The sequence below is a fragment of the Pseudorasbora parva genome, chromosome 4, assembly GCF_024679245.1.
Source record: "Pseudorasbora parva isolate DD20220531a chromosome 4, ASM2467924v1, whole genome shotgun sequence".
Taxonomy (NCBI): Eukaryota; Metazoa; Chordata; class Actinopteri; order Cypriniformes; family Gobionidae; genus Pseudorasbora; species Pseudorasbora parva.
The window spans coordinates 30,261,944-30,282,029 of NC_090175.1; the positions used below are offsets into that span (position 1 = coordinate 30,261,944).

General features: G+C 38.1%; 1 protein-coding gene and 1 long non-coding RNA gene across 4 annotated transcripts in view; one reads left to right on the forward strand and one right to left on the reverse strand.

Annotated features, from left to right (window-relative positions):
* The window catches only part of LOC137073236 (uncharacterized), a 37,962-nt gene extending 37,483 nt beyond the window's left edge, over positions 1 to 479 (forward strand). For all 3 annotated transcript variants that reach the window (XR_010904755.1, XR_010904754.1, XR_010904753.1), the window contains one exon: positions 287 to 479. This is a non-coding gene — a long non-coding RNA (uncharacterized lncRNA). The remainder of the gene's footprint in view (positions 1 to 286) is intronic.
* A 534-nt stretch (positions 480 to 1,013) lies between these two features.
* irs2a (insulin receptor substrate 2a) lies at positions 1,014 to 12,294 on the reverse strand. Its single transcript, XM_067441525.1, has 2 exons — positions 8,986 to 12,294; positions 1,014 to 3,305 (listed from the first exon to the last, which is right to left on the reverse strand). The coding sequence occupies exons 1-2, from the start codon at positions 12,140 to 12,142 to the stop codon at positions 3,301 to 3,303; spliced, it is 3,162 nt and encodes a 1,053-aa protein (XP_067297626.1). The 5' UTR covers positions 12,143 to 12,294; the 3' UTR covers positions 1,014 to 3,300.
* Positions 12,295 to 20,086: the final 7,792 nt, after the last annotated feature.

The window sequence follows — 20,086 nt, forward strand, 5'->3', positions numbered from 1 at the left end:
TGTATTATGTTCATGAGTATGCCTTATAGCCAACATTGTCTAAAATGCAATAGCTGAAGATGGCAATCATATTGTTTTAGCTTTAACACATTATTTAGTGTTATTTAATAACAATATTTATTTGTAATTACACAACATAAGTTGTTTAGTAAATTTACACAAATTACAAATGTTATTCAAAAGCTAACACCCTCAGGCAAACAGACTCCCACACTGAGCCAACTTTATTTCCAACTTTCAGGGTTCATCCTGTTAATTTGTAATTAATAAAGTGTGTTTTTTTCAGTGAAAGAGGATGTCCATCTGATGACCCTGATGACGTATACCCTTCCATAGTTGGTGACACAAGTGTCCAAGCTGCAATCCTATCCTGCAACATTAAAAGCCAATGTCAAGTACATCGATTCAATTGGTTCTCATCCTGTGTTTAAAAAAACTGGGGGGAGGAGGAAATAAAGTGCTTGAGCATATTCTTGGAAGTTGAGTATTCTCTTTCCAAAAGTACTTCCATAACTCACAACACTTGAACAACTGTTTATTTAACTAAATGTGCTTAAAATGTGTATGAAATGATCCAGATACTGTATATAATAATAATAATAATAAAGTGAAAAGATATAGGATATCTCACAACTCACATTAGTTTCCTGCAAACATAGGTAACAAAAGAGGCATGTGGAGCTGGACTGGACCTCACAGTCTGACTGTAATATTGTGATTCATTAGCATCCTGTTCTATCAATGAGATCCTGGGAATCATGATCATGATATGAACAGGAAAACATTTGCCTCTGCCCTGCTCATTCAACAGGAAGTAATCTGTCGACTTGTTTATGAATGAACTGTGTGTTCCTTCCTCTATTACCCTCAAGCTTAGAGACACAGTGTCAGTAAAGAGGTGAGAATAATTGCTAAATATTGTATATTTATATAATAACTATTAGCTTTTTTATTATTTCACATGTTTTGTAGAAAGGATATAAGAAGCGGAAAAAAAACAATACAACTGCTACTTTATTTTCCTTAAATAACGATATTTATTTGTATTATTGCATGTGACTTTTGCAGCACAACAAAAGCAATATTCATCTATTTTAAATGATCTCTCAACAGCATAACAATGAACAGTATGTGACATTTTTACAATGGAAGACAGCTTGTTCAATTAAACCTTGCAAATATTGAAAATATATTAACCCTTTGATACATACAAACAATAGATATTTATTTTTATACTTAGACACGGGGTCTTCAAGAACACTGTTGAATATATATTTTGTTTCATAAAGCAAAATAAAGCAAGCTTTAAAAGTAGGCAGAAATAAATGTACAAACAGCATAAAATCAATATCTCTGTAAAATCTTTTAACAAATATATTAACATAATATTTATACATTTGGTTCCACTTTGTAAACTAATCTGATTTGTAAGTATTGCATATACAAAGGGTGAATGAATGCTACCCAAGAAGCAAGACCTTCCAAGAATCAAGTAGAATGAGTACCATTACCTCAAGAAATTACACAATAAAGTGGCAATGTGTCATGTCACTTTTTTTGGACTAAAATTAACATAACATTAAAAAAGCATCAACATGTCTACAACAGTGCTATACATGTGTTTTTAGAGATTTATTCAGTTTTGAACAAATCATGTTCTACTAATGCGCTCTATCTTGCATTTTTTATTTGCTTAGTATTTTTATATAAGACACTATTGCGTAGGAGAAGTAGTCTGTTTTAAATGGCATGAAAATGTTAAACTGATCATTGTTGTATTTAATTCACAATACTGTCTAAAATGACTCCTGTTGTGATCACTTCTTCTGCCCCAATAATCCGTTCACTCATACTGTATGTAAGTGGGTTTTGTGCTCTACATTCAGATGCGTCATGTGTTACAATCCATTTGAATGAGGCATATCAACACAGAGCCAATGTGAGAGAAGTAGTCACCAAGTACTGATGCACAGAAAGGAACCAAACTTTATTGCCCAAATTTTGGACCCATAAATCATTTCCATAAACATTTTTTTTTTTAAGGGATTACTCTAACCTTCCATTTTACTCTTTATGCTTAGGGTTGTCAAATAGCCAGTAACACTATATTTAACAGCATCCTTGTTTCATTCCCGTATTAATAACTATAAATTATTCATAATTACAAGCAACTAACATTAATCCAACCCCTATTTCTAACCCTATAGTAAGTACATGTAGTTAATTATTATTCAGTACTTTAATTACACTGTAACACGGACACCTTAAAATACAGTGTAACCAAGTTTTCTGTGCATCGATACCATATAGTGCATGTGTTATTATCCATGCTATTTCAATGCAAATTGGAAGTAGTCACTGTTACCATATATTATATTACTTTTGAATGCAATTCTTGAGGCAGAGGAATGGGGAATGGATATGTTTTACACAACAAATGTAAAACATTGAGAAAGTGACAATGAATCTGAGGAAAAATAGGATCAAAAGGTTGACCAAATTTGGTCATATATAATATGTACTAATAACGTGTATTATTAAATATTATGTGCGATAACCATCTCGGATTAGGTGGTAAGACACTGCATATCAAAAGTGGACTTATATATAGCAACTTACTATGTAATTATTTAATAAACTAAATATTTAGAAAATAGAGTGAATGTAATAAATATCACATATTTTGATATTTTCTCATTGTTTAGGTCCAGATAACAGTCGCAATTTTTCCGACAGAGAGTAAGGCTTTGGATTGGTCATGTGAGAACATTCAATTTTCAAGGAAAAAATAAGTACCTCTTCTAAATTGCGTACATCAGACTTGTGGAAATATTTAAGTCACCATTTAAAATGACACAATTGTAGCTATTCATAGGATAGGGCAATGAGTACCTTACAGTTGTCTATGTCAGGTAAATAAAGATTACAGATTTCAGGGTAAACTATATTCCAATCATTGTTCTGAATTCAAGCAAACCCTAACAACAACAGCAACAACAATAATAAAAGTTCAAACATACAAGTGGCATGTACGTTTTGAGACTCTTGTTACCAACAGAGCAGCAGCTTTGCAGATCCTGAAAAATGGTGCCGATGGCAGAAACAGGAGTATCATGTTAAAGTGACCTCACTAAAATGATCACAACCCAGCCATCTGACGTTCAGCTTTAGGATGAGGTGCAAAGGTCACAGTTCATTTACAGCAGCATAGTCCAGTCCAGTCCAGTTGAGTTACTGGCTGAGCTTTCACTTTCCCTCAGAATCCCTCAGTATACAGGAGGAGTAGCCTCTGCTTCTTGCTCAATCTAAAAGAGGGAGAAAAAAAGAACAGATCTCTTAAAGCTCAAAAAATATAACCACAAGCAAAACAGAGAATGAAAAGTTTGGATAGTGTGGATAGTTCACCCAAAAATGAAAAATATCCCATCATTTAATCACCCTCAAGCCATCCTAGATTTATATGACATTCTTCTTTCAGACGAATACAGTCAGAGTTATATTAAAAAATGTCCTGGCTAACCCAAGCATTATAATGGCAGTGAATGACAGCCCAAAATTTGAAGCCCACAAAAATGCATCCATCCTTTATAAAACAATCCACATGGCTCTGGGAGGTTAATAAAGGCCTTCTGAAGCGAATCGATGGGTTTGTGTAGGAAAAATACCCATATTTGAAACTTTAAAAACTTTAAAAAATGGACTGCCTTCCATATTCACCTTATGAAGAAAGTGTGTAATGCCTCCTGCAGTTCAAAACGCTTATGCTATGTCTGATGTCATCGTCGGGCCAGTTATGCTTTTTCCGTAAATTGAATATGGAAGGCGGTCTGACAGAAGCTAGATATTTTACATTATAACATTTTAAATATAGATATTTTTCTTACAAACCCCCCCCAGAGCCGTGTGGATGACTTTTATAATGGGTGGATACATTTTAAAGCTTGGAAGATCCAGACATTTTTTTAATATAACTCAGATTTTATTCGTCTGAAAGAATAACACCTAGGATGGCTTGAGGGTGTGTAAATCATGGGTGAACTAACCCTTTAAATGTAATCCAGCGACATCCTTTTTTATGAATTGAACCCAAAAAACTGGGTTAGAGCAGGTAGTTACAAAATATCCTCTGAAACTTGTGTTTTTCTAAAATAAAACGCACATACACAGAAAAAAGACCTAATATTTCATTTGGATGTCATGTCATATCATGACATATTAAATGCACCTCCTTTTTATGACAGTTCTTTTAATGACAGTAGACCAGCATGAAGGATTAACCCATGATGCACAGTCATATTTAAACCTCTATCAGATAAGTGAAGGAAAGGGTGCCATGTCAGAAGGGATGGAGCTACTGTCTAACCATCTACTGTCCACACAAGGGATAATCCTGATATAATTCCCTGATAATCTCATTGGAATAGTCACAGACCAAATAAATGGGGGAAATCTCAGGGTCTGTCTTTGCTAGGTCTGGGGTGATCCTGAAGAGTGAGTATGAATTACATAATCTGACAAATGAAGGGTAAAATTATGGCAAAGGACTTCACACTTATTTTACATGAAAGGATGTATCCATGAATCCAGTGATGCTGGCTGGAACAAAGATGATGATTACACATAAACTTGTGTAAGATTTAATATGTGTTTCTTGAAGCAAAATAAAACATTAGCCCATAATCCTTCAGTAATATAGAGGACTTCTGAAGTGGACATCCTCTTCAGGGAGGTTTAAATACACTTGCTATAAGACAACGTGAAGTGCATGCACATAGTCAAGGAGGTGGAATCTGCAAAAAGACTAAGAGGCTAAATTTCCAGATTTCCTGACTGAAAAAGTTCTAATCAACACTTGCGGTCTGTTAGGTCATTGCGCAACTTTGTCAACACAGCAGGGTTATTAAATTCCTGAATTTCAACTTAATTTGAATTAAACAGTATTTAGCTGCAATTTGAAGTTAAATGTAAGGCATTGACAAAGCATTGTTTGTGGGTATACTTATGTGATTGCCTGAAAGAACTATAGTTAAAGCTTTAAACCTCATTTAATCCTGAGTAATTTACACAAATTCCAATATGTTTCAGGGGAAATGAGGGGCAAGGATGCAACTGCCATTAAAGACCAAAAGGCTCAGCCTTGCATGCGAGTAGATGAATTTGGTGAATGGTGACCCTCCCTTTTTTATTCAGCTGATGAGATTTAGGGTTTGCGTGACTGATGACAGTACCAACAACCATGTCTGCAGCCTTTAATGCTGTGTGTAATACTGAAAGCTCTAGGCAGCAGTGAGTGATGCTTGGAACTGGGGAAATAGTCACGCAATGCTGATTTAATGCACGCATGACATAGCATCTCTGCTAGCTTGCGCGTCACTGAATAAAGATGTCACAGCACCTTCAACTGTGGAACAAGAGGCCAACTGAGCCCTCTATGAAAGAATCTAAGCTGTAGATTTAATAACGTGTTAAAAACCCTTCCACTGCGATGGGTTAAAATCTAGACCTATAATCGTCAGAGACACAAAAACGAATGAGGCTGTGCAAAACTATTCCGGAAATGCTGTGACGTCTGCATGAGGACATGGTTGTTGTGAACCAGCATGAATGACTGTCTATGCCCGAGTCAATGCTCCTTTCATCCACCTCGAAACAAGCCGCTGAACAATGTCTAATCCCCCACTCTCCCCTAAGAGTAATCTCCTCTCGCTCCTGGCTAAATGTGGGTAACACTGACAGTGTTGACATGGCTTTCTCAGGCAGGAACATCCCGGCCTAGTTTAGCCAGCTCTGCAGAGGTGAAGAATCTGAGAGGTTAACTGCTTGGTTAAAAACTGCTTGGGTTAACAATTTTTGTTGCTTAAATCTCAGCGAGGTTAAAGTTAGAGCTCAGATTAGAGTTGCAATGTCTTGGGACCGGACATTAGGTACCTCCTAATAAAAAAAAAAAAAATAAAAAAAAAAGAAATGTCTGGCCAAATATTCAGTTTAGACTCACACAACTAGTCAGTCAATAGATTGGAAAACCACCTTCACTGACAGACAGCATTTAAAGAAATAAAGAAATCACAAAGGAAGTCAACCGAAAGAGTAGGCATTCTAGCCGCCTTCTGTTAGTAACATACGTTTTATATTTTTTGATAAATCAAAAATTTATGTCATCTATTCTGCTGTACATACACATTCACAGTTAGCCAGAAATATAAACAAAGAAACAAACAGTTTGTTTTCGAGGGACGAAATAATTGACCAAAACAAAACAATTTCTCTTCTCGGATGACACATTTTGTCTGTGGTGGCATTTTTTTGTGGATAATAAACATGTCAGCAGGATGGAAGCACAACCAAATATTATGCTAGTGCAGCAATATAGAATAAGTTATCACCCAGAATAGCATAGATTTATTTTGCTTTTAGTGTTCCTGTAAAAACGTAATTTTGGAGCATCATTTCTTAAAACTATGCAGATTTGTCTGATGACAATATTATATATATATAAATATACACATTCATATATATTCTTTGCAAACTGCTGTCGATCTTTATCTCTCTATCACCGTTTCTCTATCTCTTTATTCCCCACCCCCTGCCCCGCTCTGGATGAAGGGACAAGCACTAGCCACTGTCCTGGGGCAGAAGCAGATGGCCTGCTGTCATTAGTGTATTGTCTGTGCTGCTGCCATGCCTGATAACAGACCTGTGGTGAGTGGAGAGGCAGGTGCACGGTGCACACACACACACACACAGAGCCACAGCCCCACACCCTTCTCTGCTCAGCCATCTGCCACGCACACAAACTCTTCAAGGAATATGATTCCAGAGTGAAAGAGAGCATGAGTGGGCAATAGAGAGAAAAAAGTTTCGGTAACACTTTACGTATTTTGTGTAATGTATTATAAAGGTATTAATAATGTATGTTATAATGCATTATATATTTTCATAAATAATTGTAACCAACACATTGCATTTAAAAATGCATTATGTTTTCTTAAGGTGTAGCTAACAAGGAAAAGATAAATATTAATATGTATTATAACTGGTTACAATTATGAATGAGACCATACAATGCATTATATGAGGTGCATTACAAGGCATAATTAATGCATTAAAAATATTTTTATACTGCAATATATGTAAAGGTGATATCAAAGTTTCTTCTGAACTAAATCCACTTTTGGCAAGAATCCCTGAGAAGAATGTAGAGAACTTAAAATAACCCCTGTTGACAGATGAATTAGTGTGGAATTAAATTTCTGTTTGAAATGTACACTACTGCAACTGAGAGGTCAAACAGAAATGAAAGCATCGTTATATTTGACAGCTTCTGGCATTCTTTGATATAACACGCATCAAAACAGGTTCTTGTCAACATACTTCTATGGTATTATGTGGCGTTGCAGAGTAGAGAGAGAAAACAATACTAAAGCTGAAGGTGAAACCATAACAAGTGAGTATTCACCTCTCCCAGCAACCTTTGCCCAGTCATGCATTCCAAGCGTGAAACATCTTCCACAAACAACCACCTGCCTTGTTTTTCCTCCTGATTGAAGCATAAGGTTTAAGGCTCCATCAGGCCCTCCCTTTTCTGCTCAGCGGACCCATGGACATGGCTGCACATGTTTGTTTCAGAGACAAAATGAAAACAAGCTCTTACCCTCCTCCTGCCCACTCTTTTCTCAAGCCTCAATACTCAAGACAAGAAAGAGTTAACTGTCTGTCTACCATCCCTGCTATGCCTGATGTTTACACTGCAGGCTGCCTGCAATGAAAACTATAGCCATGAACAGCCTTTTAACCACTGTGGATAATTTTGGGCCCACAACACTACCCCCAGTTGAGGGGTAATGGAAATAAGGGAGAACCCGACGATGTGCAGTACGTGCCTCAGAGCATGGCATGTTCAATGTTCTGTGCTATGCAAAAACAGCGCACGCAGGGAAAAGCCCCTGACACTGATTAACATCAGCATGCTTGTTCTGGCTCGAAACAGCGGTTTGATCTCACATATGATTCAAGCAGTCAAATTAACACATGCACTTTCGCAGGAAATATGCCATGTGTGAGGAATAATAGCCATGGAAGACATTATTAAACGTATGTGTCCCTGTTAATAGGAAATTTCATTAAATACGGCTTTATGATGTCTGACTAAATAGAGTAAACAGGGCATAACTTGAATACAAGAATACAATGTGAAAACAGATCTGACTTTATAGCATCTAAAGTAAACAGAGATTAGTTTCTTGGAAAGGATCGAACAGGCGCATGTGAGCCAAATGAGCCTCAAAAACAACATTTCTCTCTCCTCAGTACGTGCACCATGGAGAACAGTTATATTTAATAGCTCTGTTATACACAAGCATACAAACCTTAAAATAATGTTTAACCACTAACGCACTTTAGTCTGCTCTGTAAAAAACAAACAAAACAGCGTTAGTCTAGGCTGGGGTAAATAAACGTGCGCGCACCGCTCTATACTGCAGCGTCATAGTGCCTGCGCAGTTGGGTTGTTTACCGCGCGCGGACACTCAGATCAGTCACGTCTCTCATGCTTCAAATTTCTCTGGAATTCCTCTCAATGAAAAACAACTTTCAACGCCCGGTTATATACTGACAAAAATAGCCAGAGGTGCAAACCTCAATAAATATTTTGAATTACATAATACTTTCTCATCCCATCTTAATGTGTTGTTTAATTAGTTATTTAATTTTGTTTAATTTTGTGTATAATTACCATACAGTTGTGTCCTAAATATCCTCTAAAATGCATATTTATAGTTCCAAAAAAAACATTAATTTTATGCTAATAGTAACATATGTTGTTTCTACATATTGTTGCTAATTAAATACTTTATTTAGATATTATATTATACTTAAATTTTGCAGTGTATACAATAAGGAATTCAATATGCAACATGCTGCATCCTTGTTTTCATCTATTACCCATTTACTCAAGTTATCTTTTTGATCACCATCACCTGAACTCACCTTGTACAGTGGTTGCAGTCTCTTTGAATCCCAGACACACATATGGAGTTGCATTTAATCCATTTATTCCTGCTTTACAGCAACCGCCAGTCTTGAAGCCCACAAGGTTTTCACACTTGTCCATCTCTTGTTTCTCCATGAGGTTTAAGGCGATGTAGTTAAGTCCATTCTGATAACCAGCTGAAGTCTCACGGCACATGGGAGACCCGTACTCCTCATCGGAACATTCACTGCTTCGGACAGAGACGTTCTCTACTGAGGCAGAGCTGTGTCGCTTAACATTGTGTGCAAATGAAGGAAAGACAGGTGCAACTGTGGTGGTGGATGAAAAAGTTTCAGAGCTATGCCGTCTCCGGCCCTGGGGGTCTGCACGGATCACCTTCGCTCCTCCGTTTGGGTCTACAGAGGAGGCAGCTAACAAGAAAGCGCCAATTCCTTTTGACACTTCTTGGTTGCTCAGGTTCAGCCTTTGAACCCTACTATTGAGGCTGACTGAAGCACTCTCATCATTCTCAGACAGGAATGGAGGTGAGATGCGACCATTGTTGAAACTCATCTCAGTGTAATTGTCTTTACCTGTGCCAGATGTGCATGGGGAGTTTCTCTGTTCATTGAGGAAATAAGCCCCCTCATCAGGTGGGCATGGGCATTCAGCCAGCTCTGGCATTCCATCGAGGGGACTGCCGAGTGCTTCCCTCAGTTTATGAGAGTGTGAATTCTGATTGAGGTTCATGTAGTCTGAGAGTGGGGATCCCTGTCCGAGGTTGGACAGTGAGCCCTGGCTTTCCACAGAAACCATAGAGGGAGAAGGATACTGTGTAGCAGCAGCAAAGTCTATGTTGATGTACTCACCAGGGCTTTTAGGCTCACAAGGGAGAGGATGTTCAGTCATGCTGGGAAGCATCCTCAAAGTGTCTAGAGATAACCTATTGGGCCTGTTAACTCTCGCTCTCTGTGCCATGCCATCAGGGCGACGGAGAGGGGGCAGGGCGGAAACCCTGTTGGCTTCTTCTGTTGGATTTTGGCTCTGGGGGCTCATCAAAACATACTGGTCATCCTCTGCCCGAGTAGGTGCCTGTTGCTTGTTAAAGCGAATACTTGAAGATGGGGAGGATCGTTGTGTTGTTTCACATTGACCCAGGAAATAATCTGGTGGTGTGGGTGAGACATACATGTTAGCCGGTGACATATTCATGTATTCTCCATTCACTGCTCTACCATCAGAGCTCTCCAGTGAAAACTTGGATCCAGACCACATCTTCATGTACCCGCTATCCTCTAGAGATCCACTGCTGGGCGAGTTAGTAGTGCCACTGCCTGTGAGTTGAGGATGGGACCTTGGGTTAATAATCTGTTTCGGTGCTGAAACACTCATGGGACTCATGAGCATGTAGTGGTCACTTTTGGCACACTGTGGTACCATGCCTGGCGTCATGGGCATGTAACCGTCATCACCCATATTACTGTTAGAGCCAATATCAATGTTTCCATAATCTTCTGGGTATGAGACCTTAGGAGATGCAGAATTTGTGCTCCTGTTGGCAGCCCTCATCAGCATGTATTCATCAAGTGACGCTGAGGATAGCTGGGAGTGTGCTACCTGTTGCCGCGGGGTTGTCAGAGAATACGTCCTCTTCCTATACGTCTCCACATCCAACATATCTCTGCTAGGTGGCCACATCTTATTCTGGGAGTTGGATGGCCTGTCCATCAACATATAACCATGGAGCTCACTGGCGTCTCTTGAGGGTGGTGTGCTGGAGAGAGAAGAAGGTGTGTCACTCCTGTTTGCTAGGTTGTACCTCACATCCCCTGGGCTAGAACTGTAATCGTCACACGAGAGGAAACCAGTATCAGTAGGTGACCCAGAAACAGAACCACTGCAGCTGGAAGGTCTGTGTACTGTGGATGAGATGGAACCATTTATACTGATTGAGGACAAACTTAATGGGCTTACAGTAGATGGGGGCGAGTGGGACATTGTCGTTGACATAGACCTGCTGTGATGAAGCAGTGATGGTTCTGATGTTCGGCAGCCTACCGAAACTGTGTTAGATCTGCTCATGTGGTTCCGGCCGACAGCTGTCGGGCTTCCATTCTCAGATATTGATATGGAGACCGGCCTGGTCATGGTACCTTCCCCTTCACTCGCTGTCCGTATTCGACAAGAAGAGAATTTGGTGACAGGAGATGTGGCTGCTGTGCTGTCCGTCCTTGACCTCCTCACCAACCCTGTCTGACTAGGGGGTAAATTGTTTAAGTTCCGCCGAGTGGGTACAGATATGGGATTTGATCCTGATGACTGGCTTTTGCTGCGTGGTCTAAACTCTGACAGCTCTTTCATCGCTTTCATAGCTTCTAAAATGGTCTCGTGTATATTTTGTGCCACCACAGAATCGTCTGCTTGCATCCACAGCTCTCCAGGTCCAGTAGAGGCAGATCTTCCAACCTCAATGAAGAAAAAGCTATCAGAGTGCCCACATCTGCGTATATTCATCAACTGCAGGGTCACAGATGCCACCTCCGAGTTAAGTTTCACAAAGCTAATTGTCCGACTTGACAAGCACAGTCTGTAAACTCCCGTGACATTTCTGCTCTGCCCAAGTCCCTTTGCTTTAAGATTAACTTGCCATACCTCTTTATACGCAGCATTCACCGGTGTAATCATGCCATAATTTCCCTCGTCGAAGCCCACCAGAGATGACGCCGAACTGGAAACGGAGTTGTCACACATTTTTCCCTTACTTAGTAAATCAGTTAAATCTCCGTGCCAACTCTCTTGCTCTTGCTCATTCTCTGCAGCAACAGCAAAATACTCGTCCTTGGTATAGAGGGCTATCAAATATCTGTGTTTCGCGTCAGCGCGCTTGTTTATGCTCAGGCAGGAGTCGAGAAAAATGACTCTTTTTGCAGCAGACTTGTTTTTCCATTTCTTCTCATTCTCATAGTACTCCAGCCGCGCGGGGAGTCCGTCACTCTGATCTTTCAAAACAAAATAGCGCCGATGTCCGTGCTTTTGCTTCTTGAGGTATCCACATTTTCTGATGTTGTTTTCATGAATGTTGTTGCCATTTGGTAACGAGAATCCCCCTTTAAGAGGCGGACTTGCCATACTTGCGTTTACAATGTATCTACTTAAGTTTGTAGAACTTGTCATCCATCCGTAGTAAAATAGATTCAATTAAATATCCGAGAACTGCAGTTTCACCACGCGATGTCTGTTTGTTCACAGCAAATAACTCCTTGCTCAGAATGACTGAGCTTAAGAAAAAAAACAACATGTGACGTTATAGGCAGCCCATCTTGGATCAGTCGAAAAAAAACAGTCGTAAAAGGCGGTGCGATCTTTAAGAGGCGTTCCTACCAAGCCAAAAAATGGAGTTGCTCATTGGATTCATTGGCCATGCGAGAAGATTGACGGTATTTTGACAAATACGTGACGTAGTATAGGCAAATCCCCCTTCAGAGCTGCTGTTCTCTCCGCCTCCTCCTCCTCCTCCTCCTCCTCCTAAAACAAACAGCACTGTGTGGATATACTGCTCGCACTTCAGTGCTGCACACTGCGTCTGGTTAGCTGTAAAACGTGTTTTATGTGGCATATATACTAGTTTTGAATGTAATCTATCGACACGTTTTAATCTGGAACATAATTAACCTACAGTTCTGCGCCTTTCTAAACATCATCATGCGATGACGACAGACACAGCTGAGCATAGCCTTTTCAGATTTATATTTTAGTCAGGTTTATTGACTGTGCCAGACTGTGGAAGTAAATAGGCTACTTCAGGGAGAGAAAAAACCCATATGTGATTCATTAAGATCGAGGCATGGAGTCCATTTTAACTTGTAAACAAGCGTGAAGAGTAGTGCGAGTGCTGCGTGTTACATAACGCATGATGATCTATTTTTACACACTCGGGTGTCCCTGTCCAGCAACAGTGTATGCGCGTAGGCTACGTGTGCGTTAACGCGTTTTGACTAGCTACAACATTCCATTTAGTTTTTTTTAATGAATGTCGAATATGCATTTCGCTTACGTTTTTACAGTCTATTGTGCCACACATATTATTTTCAGCATAGTTTAGTTTAAAACCAGAGTGCTCTAGCTTTTAATATTAGAGCCCTTAGGGAGAACAGGAACTGTCTGGAATGGCAGAATTAACTGGGTAGCAGTAGTATAGGTAAAAATACACCACCTCATGGTCATTTGTAACAACACAAGAAAACAGCCATGCAATGGTTTATGGTTCAAGTTTAAAATTGACCTTTGCATTTAGTGAGATTATATAAGCTTTGCTGTGAGACTAACAGCAAGTTTTTTAGCTGAAGCTACACATATGCCTAACCACAGACAAATGTTTGTGTTGGTCTTAATATTTCTACTCTCAGTTGAGCATGCACCTGTACCAACTACTTTATAGTTTGGTTATAGTCTGCATTTCATAATTTATCTAATGAACATTTAAAATGTAATCTGATCTACCAAATCGTATCCAGTGGCATATTAGCTTAATTAAGTATAGGAAATATTAAAGGATACTCTAGCAGTATTTCTTTTAATTATAGGCTAATAATAAAGTGTTCAATTCATTAGTCTGTTGACTCTGCTGTTTTTCTGCTCCCAGGATATGCTGTCACACCAAAGACCACTGAGATATGTTTAATAAACATCAACATTTTGCTATAGGCCTACCTGTAGCGTAACACTTTTCTGGATAGTTCTTACTGTTCCTTGCAACTGCTTCTGATTGTTTTCCCTTGCAATGATGCAGCACAAATGTCATAATAGTAGCACAGCTTCAATCTGTGGATTCTTTATTATAGATTCTTTATTATATTCTTTATTTAAATATGTTATTGATTTTATAATACAATGATACAATACTACAATGTTACAACTCATTGTACCAGCACCCGTTTCTACAGCAACCCGGTAGGAGTTCACTGGATACTGGATGCGGCTCTGTAATTGGTTTCATAATCTGTGTCCCTAAAAGAAGATTATGGTATACAAACAGCATGGGGATCTAGGAAAGATTTGTGGCCTTTATACCCCAATTCTGAAAAGAGCAGCTGTCTATTGTTAATACTCCCTGTCACACATAAGTCAAACACACATGCAAACAATCCTGTGGATTAAGTATGCATCAGACGCATGATTGCTGTCATATTGCATTTTCATCAGATTCTGTTGTGCTGTTGTTTTGTTGTTGATCTGATCTGATGTTTTTGCGTCACACTATCATGAGTTTTGAGGCATTAGCAGTAGGCGTCTCTAATCTTACACAACAATGAAATCAAGTAAATAAAGCCCATTGATCAAAGCTTATCCACAACAAATCTACTTAGGCAAGTCTGCAGGCCTCTAACTGACAGGGTGAGCTGATGAGGCCAAAAAAGGAAACATTTAAACAAAAACAGTAGCCTATAACCAAATGGCTTTTTGCATTTACATGGTCCTATTTTTTTGCATTACTTAAAGTACACTGATATATAATTTTAATAGCTGCATGATATATGACATATAATGTGGGACACAATCATAAGTGGAATGAAATTTATTGGATATTTCAAACTTTTTTAACAAATCAAAAACTGAAAAATTGGGCGTGCAAAATTATTCGGCCCCTTTACTTTCAGTGCAGCAAACTCTTAGTTAAGTGAGGATCTCTGAATGATCCAGTGTTGACCTAAATGATGAATGATGATAAATAGAATCCACCTATCAAGCTAGGAGTGTGATAGTCTCAGAGGTCCGTTTAAAGCGCAGAGAGCATCATGAAGAACAAGGAACACACCAGGCAGGTCAGAGATACTGTTGTGGAGAAGTTTAAAGCCGGATTTGGATACAAAAAGATTTCCCAAGCTTTAAACATCCCAAGGAGCACTGTGCAAGCGATAATATTAAAATGGAAGGAGTATCAGACCACTGCAAATCTACCAAGACCTGGCCGTCCCTCTAAACTTTCAGCTCATACAAAGAGAAGACTGATCAGAGATGCAGAGAGAAGAGGCCCATGATCCCTCTGGATGAACTGTAGAGATCTACAGCTGAGGTGGGAGACTCTGTCCATAGGACAACAATCAGTCGTATACTGCACAAATCTGGCCTTTATGGAAGAGTGTCATTTAAAGTTTACCACAAGCCACCTGGGAGACACACCAAACATGTGGAAGAAGGTGCTCTGGTCAGATGAAACCAAAATTTGGTTTGAAACTTTTTGGCAACAATGCAAAACGTTACGTTTGGCATAAAAGCAACACAGCTCATCACCCTGAACACACCATCCCCACTGTCATAGGAGGGAATGGGGCAAGGAGGAATGGGCAAATATGTCAGTCTCTCGATGTGCAAAACTGATAGAGACATACCCCAAGCGACTTATAGCTGTAATCGCAGCAAAAGGTGGCGCAACAAAGTATTAACTTAAGGGGGCCAAATAATTTTGCATGCCCAATTTTTCAGTTTTTGATTTGTTAAAAATGTTTGAAATATCCAATAAATTTCATTCCACTTGTTGATTCTTCACAAAAAATTACAGTTTCATATCTTTATGTTTGAAGCCTGATTTCGCAAGGCACTGTATATATATATATATATATATATATATATATATATATATATATATATATATATACTGTAAAAAAAATCAGTAAAAATAGGGCACAATGTACTGTATAATTATGAAGGAATTTTCCGTATTGATTTTTTTACAGGTGTTTTACCTGTTTTTTGAATTACATTTTGCATTAGTTTGTATTTTAAGAGTTGACGGAAAATTTTGTAAAATTACTGGCTAATGTACTGGCAGAAAATTACCAGTGCATGTTCCCTTTTTATTTTTTACAGTGTGTGTGTGTGTGTATATATATATATATATATATATATATATATATATATATATATATATATATATATATATATATATATATATATATATATATATATATTTGACTACTGATATGACAAATAAGACATTAAACAGCATCATTTGAATAGCAGCAGCAATCCACAAAGAAAAAAGTAACAGAATAAATCTAACTATATCCAATTATTTAAATATGAATGAATAAAGTAAAATTAATTGTTTTGTTTTGTGTCATCACTGTTTATTCACTGTTTATTTTACTGTTTGTATCAATGATATAAAATCATGATAAACATCCTAAATACAGATAAAAAAAGAAAAACAAAAACATGTTTTAACTGGGATTGGGGTGGATTAGAATAAGATGCTTTTTCATAATTGATTTGTTTACTGATGTTGATGATCTGAATATTGAAGATCATTGTATTACTGTAGTGGATCCCTTTAAATTAATCGCTGCATGTAATGTTAAGCATAACACATTTAAAAAAATAAATTGTTCTCTCTTGAAGAAAATTTAAATTCTGCTTTAAAAAAATATGGCCAAAACTTAAGAAATAGTAGCCTATGTGTAAAGAGCAAACAATCTTCTATAGTGTACACACACACACACACACACACACACACACACATGTATCCACACACACACACACACACACAGAGACTAAAATTTCCTTTTTACAGAAGTACTGTGTAAGCCCCACCTTATCCTCCTGCTAATTTATGTTGGGAAAAGGTGATTCCTCTTCCTCAAATTTGTTTACGGTCCTTTATTATCCTAATTCTAATCCAAGACTTGTTGTATTTAAACCAAAAGTGTATACACCTTGACAGTATACCAAAAGTTTATACACCTTGACAGTACACCTTGTGGTGTGGGTGTAGCAAGGCGAACTTGACACTCATAAAGAGAAAATCCTCTGTGTGTGAGGGTTTAGTTATCTCCATGCTGAGAATACACATTATGAAAAGGATAGTTCCGTTCCTTGATTATGATTAGCTCAGCTGATTTCAAAGGTGTTATAAAATACTCTATAAACCAGTGTTGGGCAGTAGTGTCGATAAAAGTATTAACGCATTTTAAATAGTGTGGTGGTAGTGTTGCTGTTTTCTGAATCAAATAGCTTTTCAGTAGCAAAGCTCTTTTGTTGATCAAGTAGTGCAGTAGTGTCCATACAAGATACATTTTTACATCACACAAGCTATAAACACAGACCTGCTGCCTCATTGCATCAGTATTATGTTAGTGCTATGTGTTGCTGTAAACATTTGATATAATAAATATAAGGCAACAAAGCTGTGGTTTACAGTGGTTTTAAAACAGCTAGGTTCCACTCCATAGCATGCCTTACAACAGTCAACACAGATTTTGGAAGTTTATTGAATTATTATAAAAATATACTCTTACCAAATGACAGAAAAGTCAGTATTTGGCTTGTACTCAATTTTAATTGATATATACTTAAAAGTATAATTAAGTATTCGAAGTAAACTTGGCTTGTAGTTGTTAATAGGAACATGGTAGTACTTAAAGTGCAAAAATAATATATTAATAGTAAACTAATTATAGTAAAATCAATAGTAAATGACTAAGGAGAATATCTAAACACAAACTGTCTTTATGAGGATAGGGCAAACACAACAACTTAACAATGACAACCACGCTCATTTACACAAATGTGTTCTGGGGGCCTGAAAAGACAAGCTTTTGAAAACGTGTTCCAAAGTGCAACGTTTTTAAAACAATGCCTTTATCGTCTTTATGCAAATAACAAAGATGTGAATTCGTGAAAACGGTGTGTCTACTACATGTTCACGCATTTTCGCAGATCAGCGTCAACAGGGATCAGTTTGACAACATTGTCATCTGTTTTTACATTGATAGTGTTAGTTTTTACTGCATTGGTGTAAACAAAGCTGCAGTATAAAACTACTAAACTATTGACATAATTCAAAAGGTTTTCATAAATAAAACAAAAATGTGCTACTTCTACAAGTATCAGCATACCTAAGTTCCCTAAAAACATAACATGGCTGAAAATGTTTTATTTATTTTCAAATGCAAATTAATAATAGCAATAAAAATGAATTAAATATGTAAAGCCAATGTTGTAAGATGGTGAGGGTGTTGTGGGGATTGCTGCATAAGCAAGTTAAATGTGGCTTATGTAGATTTTCATGAGGATTGCTTACATGATCGCTGTAGTGTGTGTGTGGGTGGGGGGGCATGTTTTTGTGACATATGAGGACACAAATGTGTATAATGACATGTGTATGACATAGGTATTACAAGGAGAGGGTGAAATATGACAACATTGGCCATGTCCCTACTTTTCAAAATGCTTATAAATTATACAGGATGAGTTTTTTTTAGAAAGTAAAAAATGCTGAATGTTTCCTGTGATGGGTAGGTTTTGGGTAGGGGCAGTGTAGGGGGATAGAAAATACAGTTTGTACAGTATGAAAACCATTACGCCTATGGAAAGTCCACATATGTCACAAAAACAAACGTGTGTGTGTGTGTGTGTGTACGTGTAGATCTTTCGGTTGTTATTTAAAAGACTCAGCAAACCTGATATTTGTGGGAAAAATATGACACTCAGCACTACTTATTAACTCATTCACTTATATAAGTCAAAGGTAAACACATTGTCCTTTATTGTCCTACTAATTAGGCTTGTTCTCTGAGATTGTGTACACTGAGCTTGCATGACAAACCGTCTGATATCAGCCTGAAGGTCACTAATTGGACCTTTTCTGTCTAATCTGTTGCTGATATGGAGAACATGCATGCCACTTTACTTCCTGGGCCAAACCCTTTCTTTTAATGCCATAAAAGACACATTAGCACACCAAAATAAAATATAGATACAGCCATTATAAAAATAAATACGTTTATATAAATGAAGAGTTCAGTATAAGAAGAAGAATAAGGGAATTGATGAATTCCTATGTTTAGTCTGGCATACTGTAAAATGAATATCCTCCTATATGTAGCTTTTTTACTTTATTTTCAATCACTGATCCCAGAAATGACTGAGGGCTTATTTCCTTAGTGTCTTCGTTCAGAAGCTTAAAGCAGGAGACAGGACTGCTGGTGAGCTTCATGCAAAGGCCAACCTAAAGAGGATAGGTCATGAAATCCTCAGAGCAAAGAAGCTTCAGCGGTCTGTTTGTTAAACAGGTGCCAACTTGAGACAGCGAGAGGTCACTGACTAACTAGGTCTTGTAGGGCTAGCCACCTTTCTGTGTTGCCATTGCTAGTTTTCAGCCAACAAAACAGTCAAAAATAATTCAGATGACTCACAGTAACGCAACTAAGAAGGACATAAAATAAAGAGCCCTATCGTACACCTAGCACAATGCAGCCAGTCAAGTGTTTTTTTTTTGTGGGTTTTTTTTTTTTGCTAGTTTCAGACCATTGCCATTATCACTTTCAAGTTCAGTGCCACGTTGTTTAGAATTTGTTCGCCCATGAAAACGATGTGTGCTCAGCCGCATTGTTGGCATGTTGCTATTTTGAGGCAACAAAAAACGACTGTGCCATTGACCAACAAAAACCTGGTCTAAAGTCTATATATTTTTTTGTTATTTAAAGGAACGAAATGTATTTCAATTGATCATAAAATGGCCTGATATGTCACTAGACACTAAGAAATCATGTTAATTTCAAATACTTATCACTGACAACAGTGTCTGGTAAGGATATTGTCATTTAATTTAAAAGTTGTTGTTGAAGCCCTGATGTTGATGTTGACATGTTGTGTTTTGGCCTGCAGCTCCGCCCTCCACCTATTGACCAGTCACAAAGTCAGTTGTGTTTCGGCATCCGGGTTGCCAGCTCTGTTCTACTAGTTACCACAGCTACAGCTACAAACGTTCCTACTGGATCCTACAGTCTATCTGGCAAACTCAAGTCAGGGGGGAGGGGGAGAGGGGATACACCTGCAGTTTTGGCCACAATCTTACATACACTTCCTTTAAAGAGTACATTGGTAATATGTGCCTATAGCCGGATCCATAGCGTGGATACTCTCTGCTTATTACACACACAGGGAAGCACAGCAGCCCACAAACATTTAAAAAATAATAATTAAAAAGATTCCTCTCTTGAGAAGTGTTCCGTCTTTCCGCTTGCAAATTCCGCCGTGTAATTATAGCAATCCACCATGGTGCAAGCGCAAATGGCTTTTAAAGGGAATGGAAGATAAAGACTCTGATTGGTTTATTGC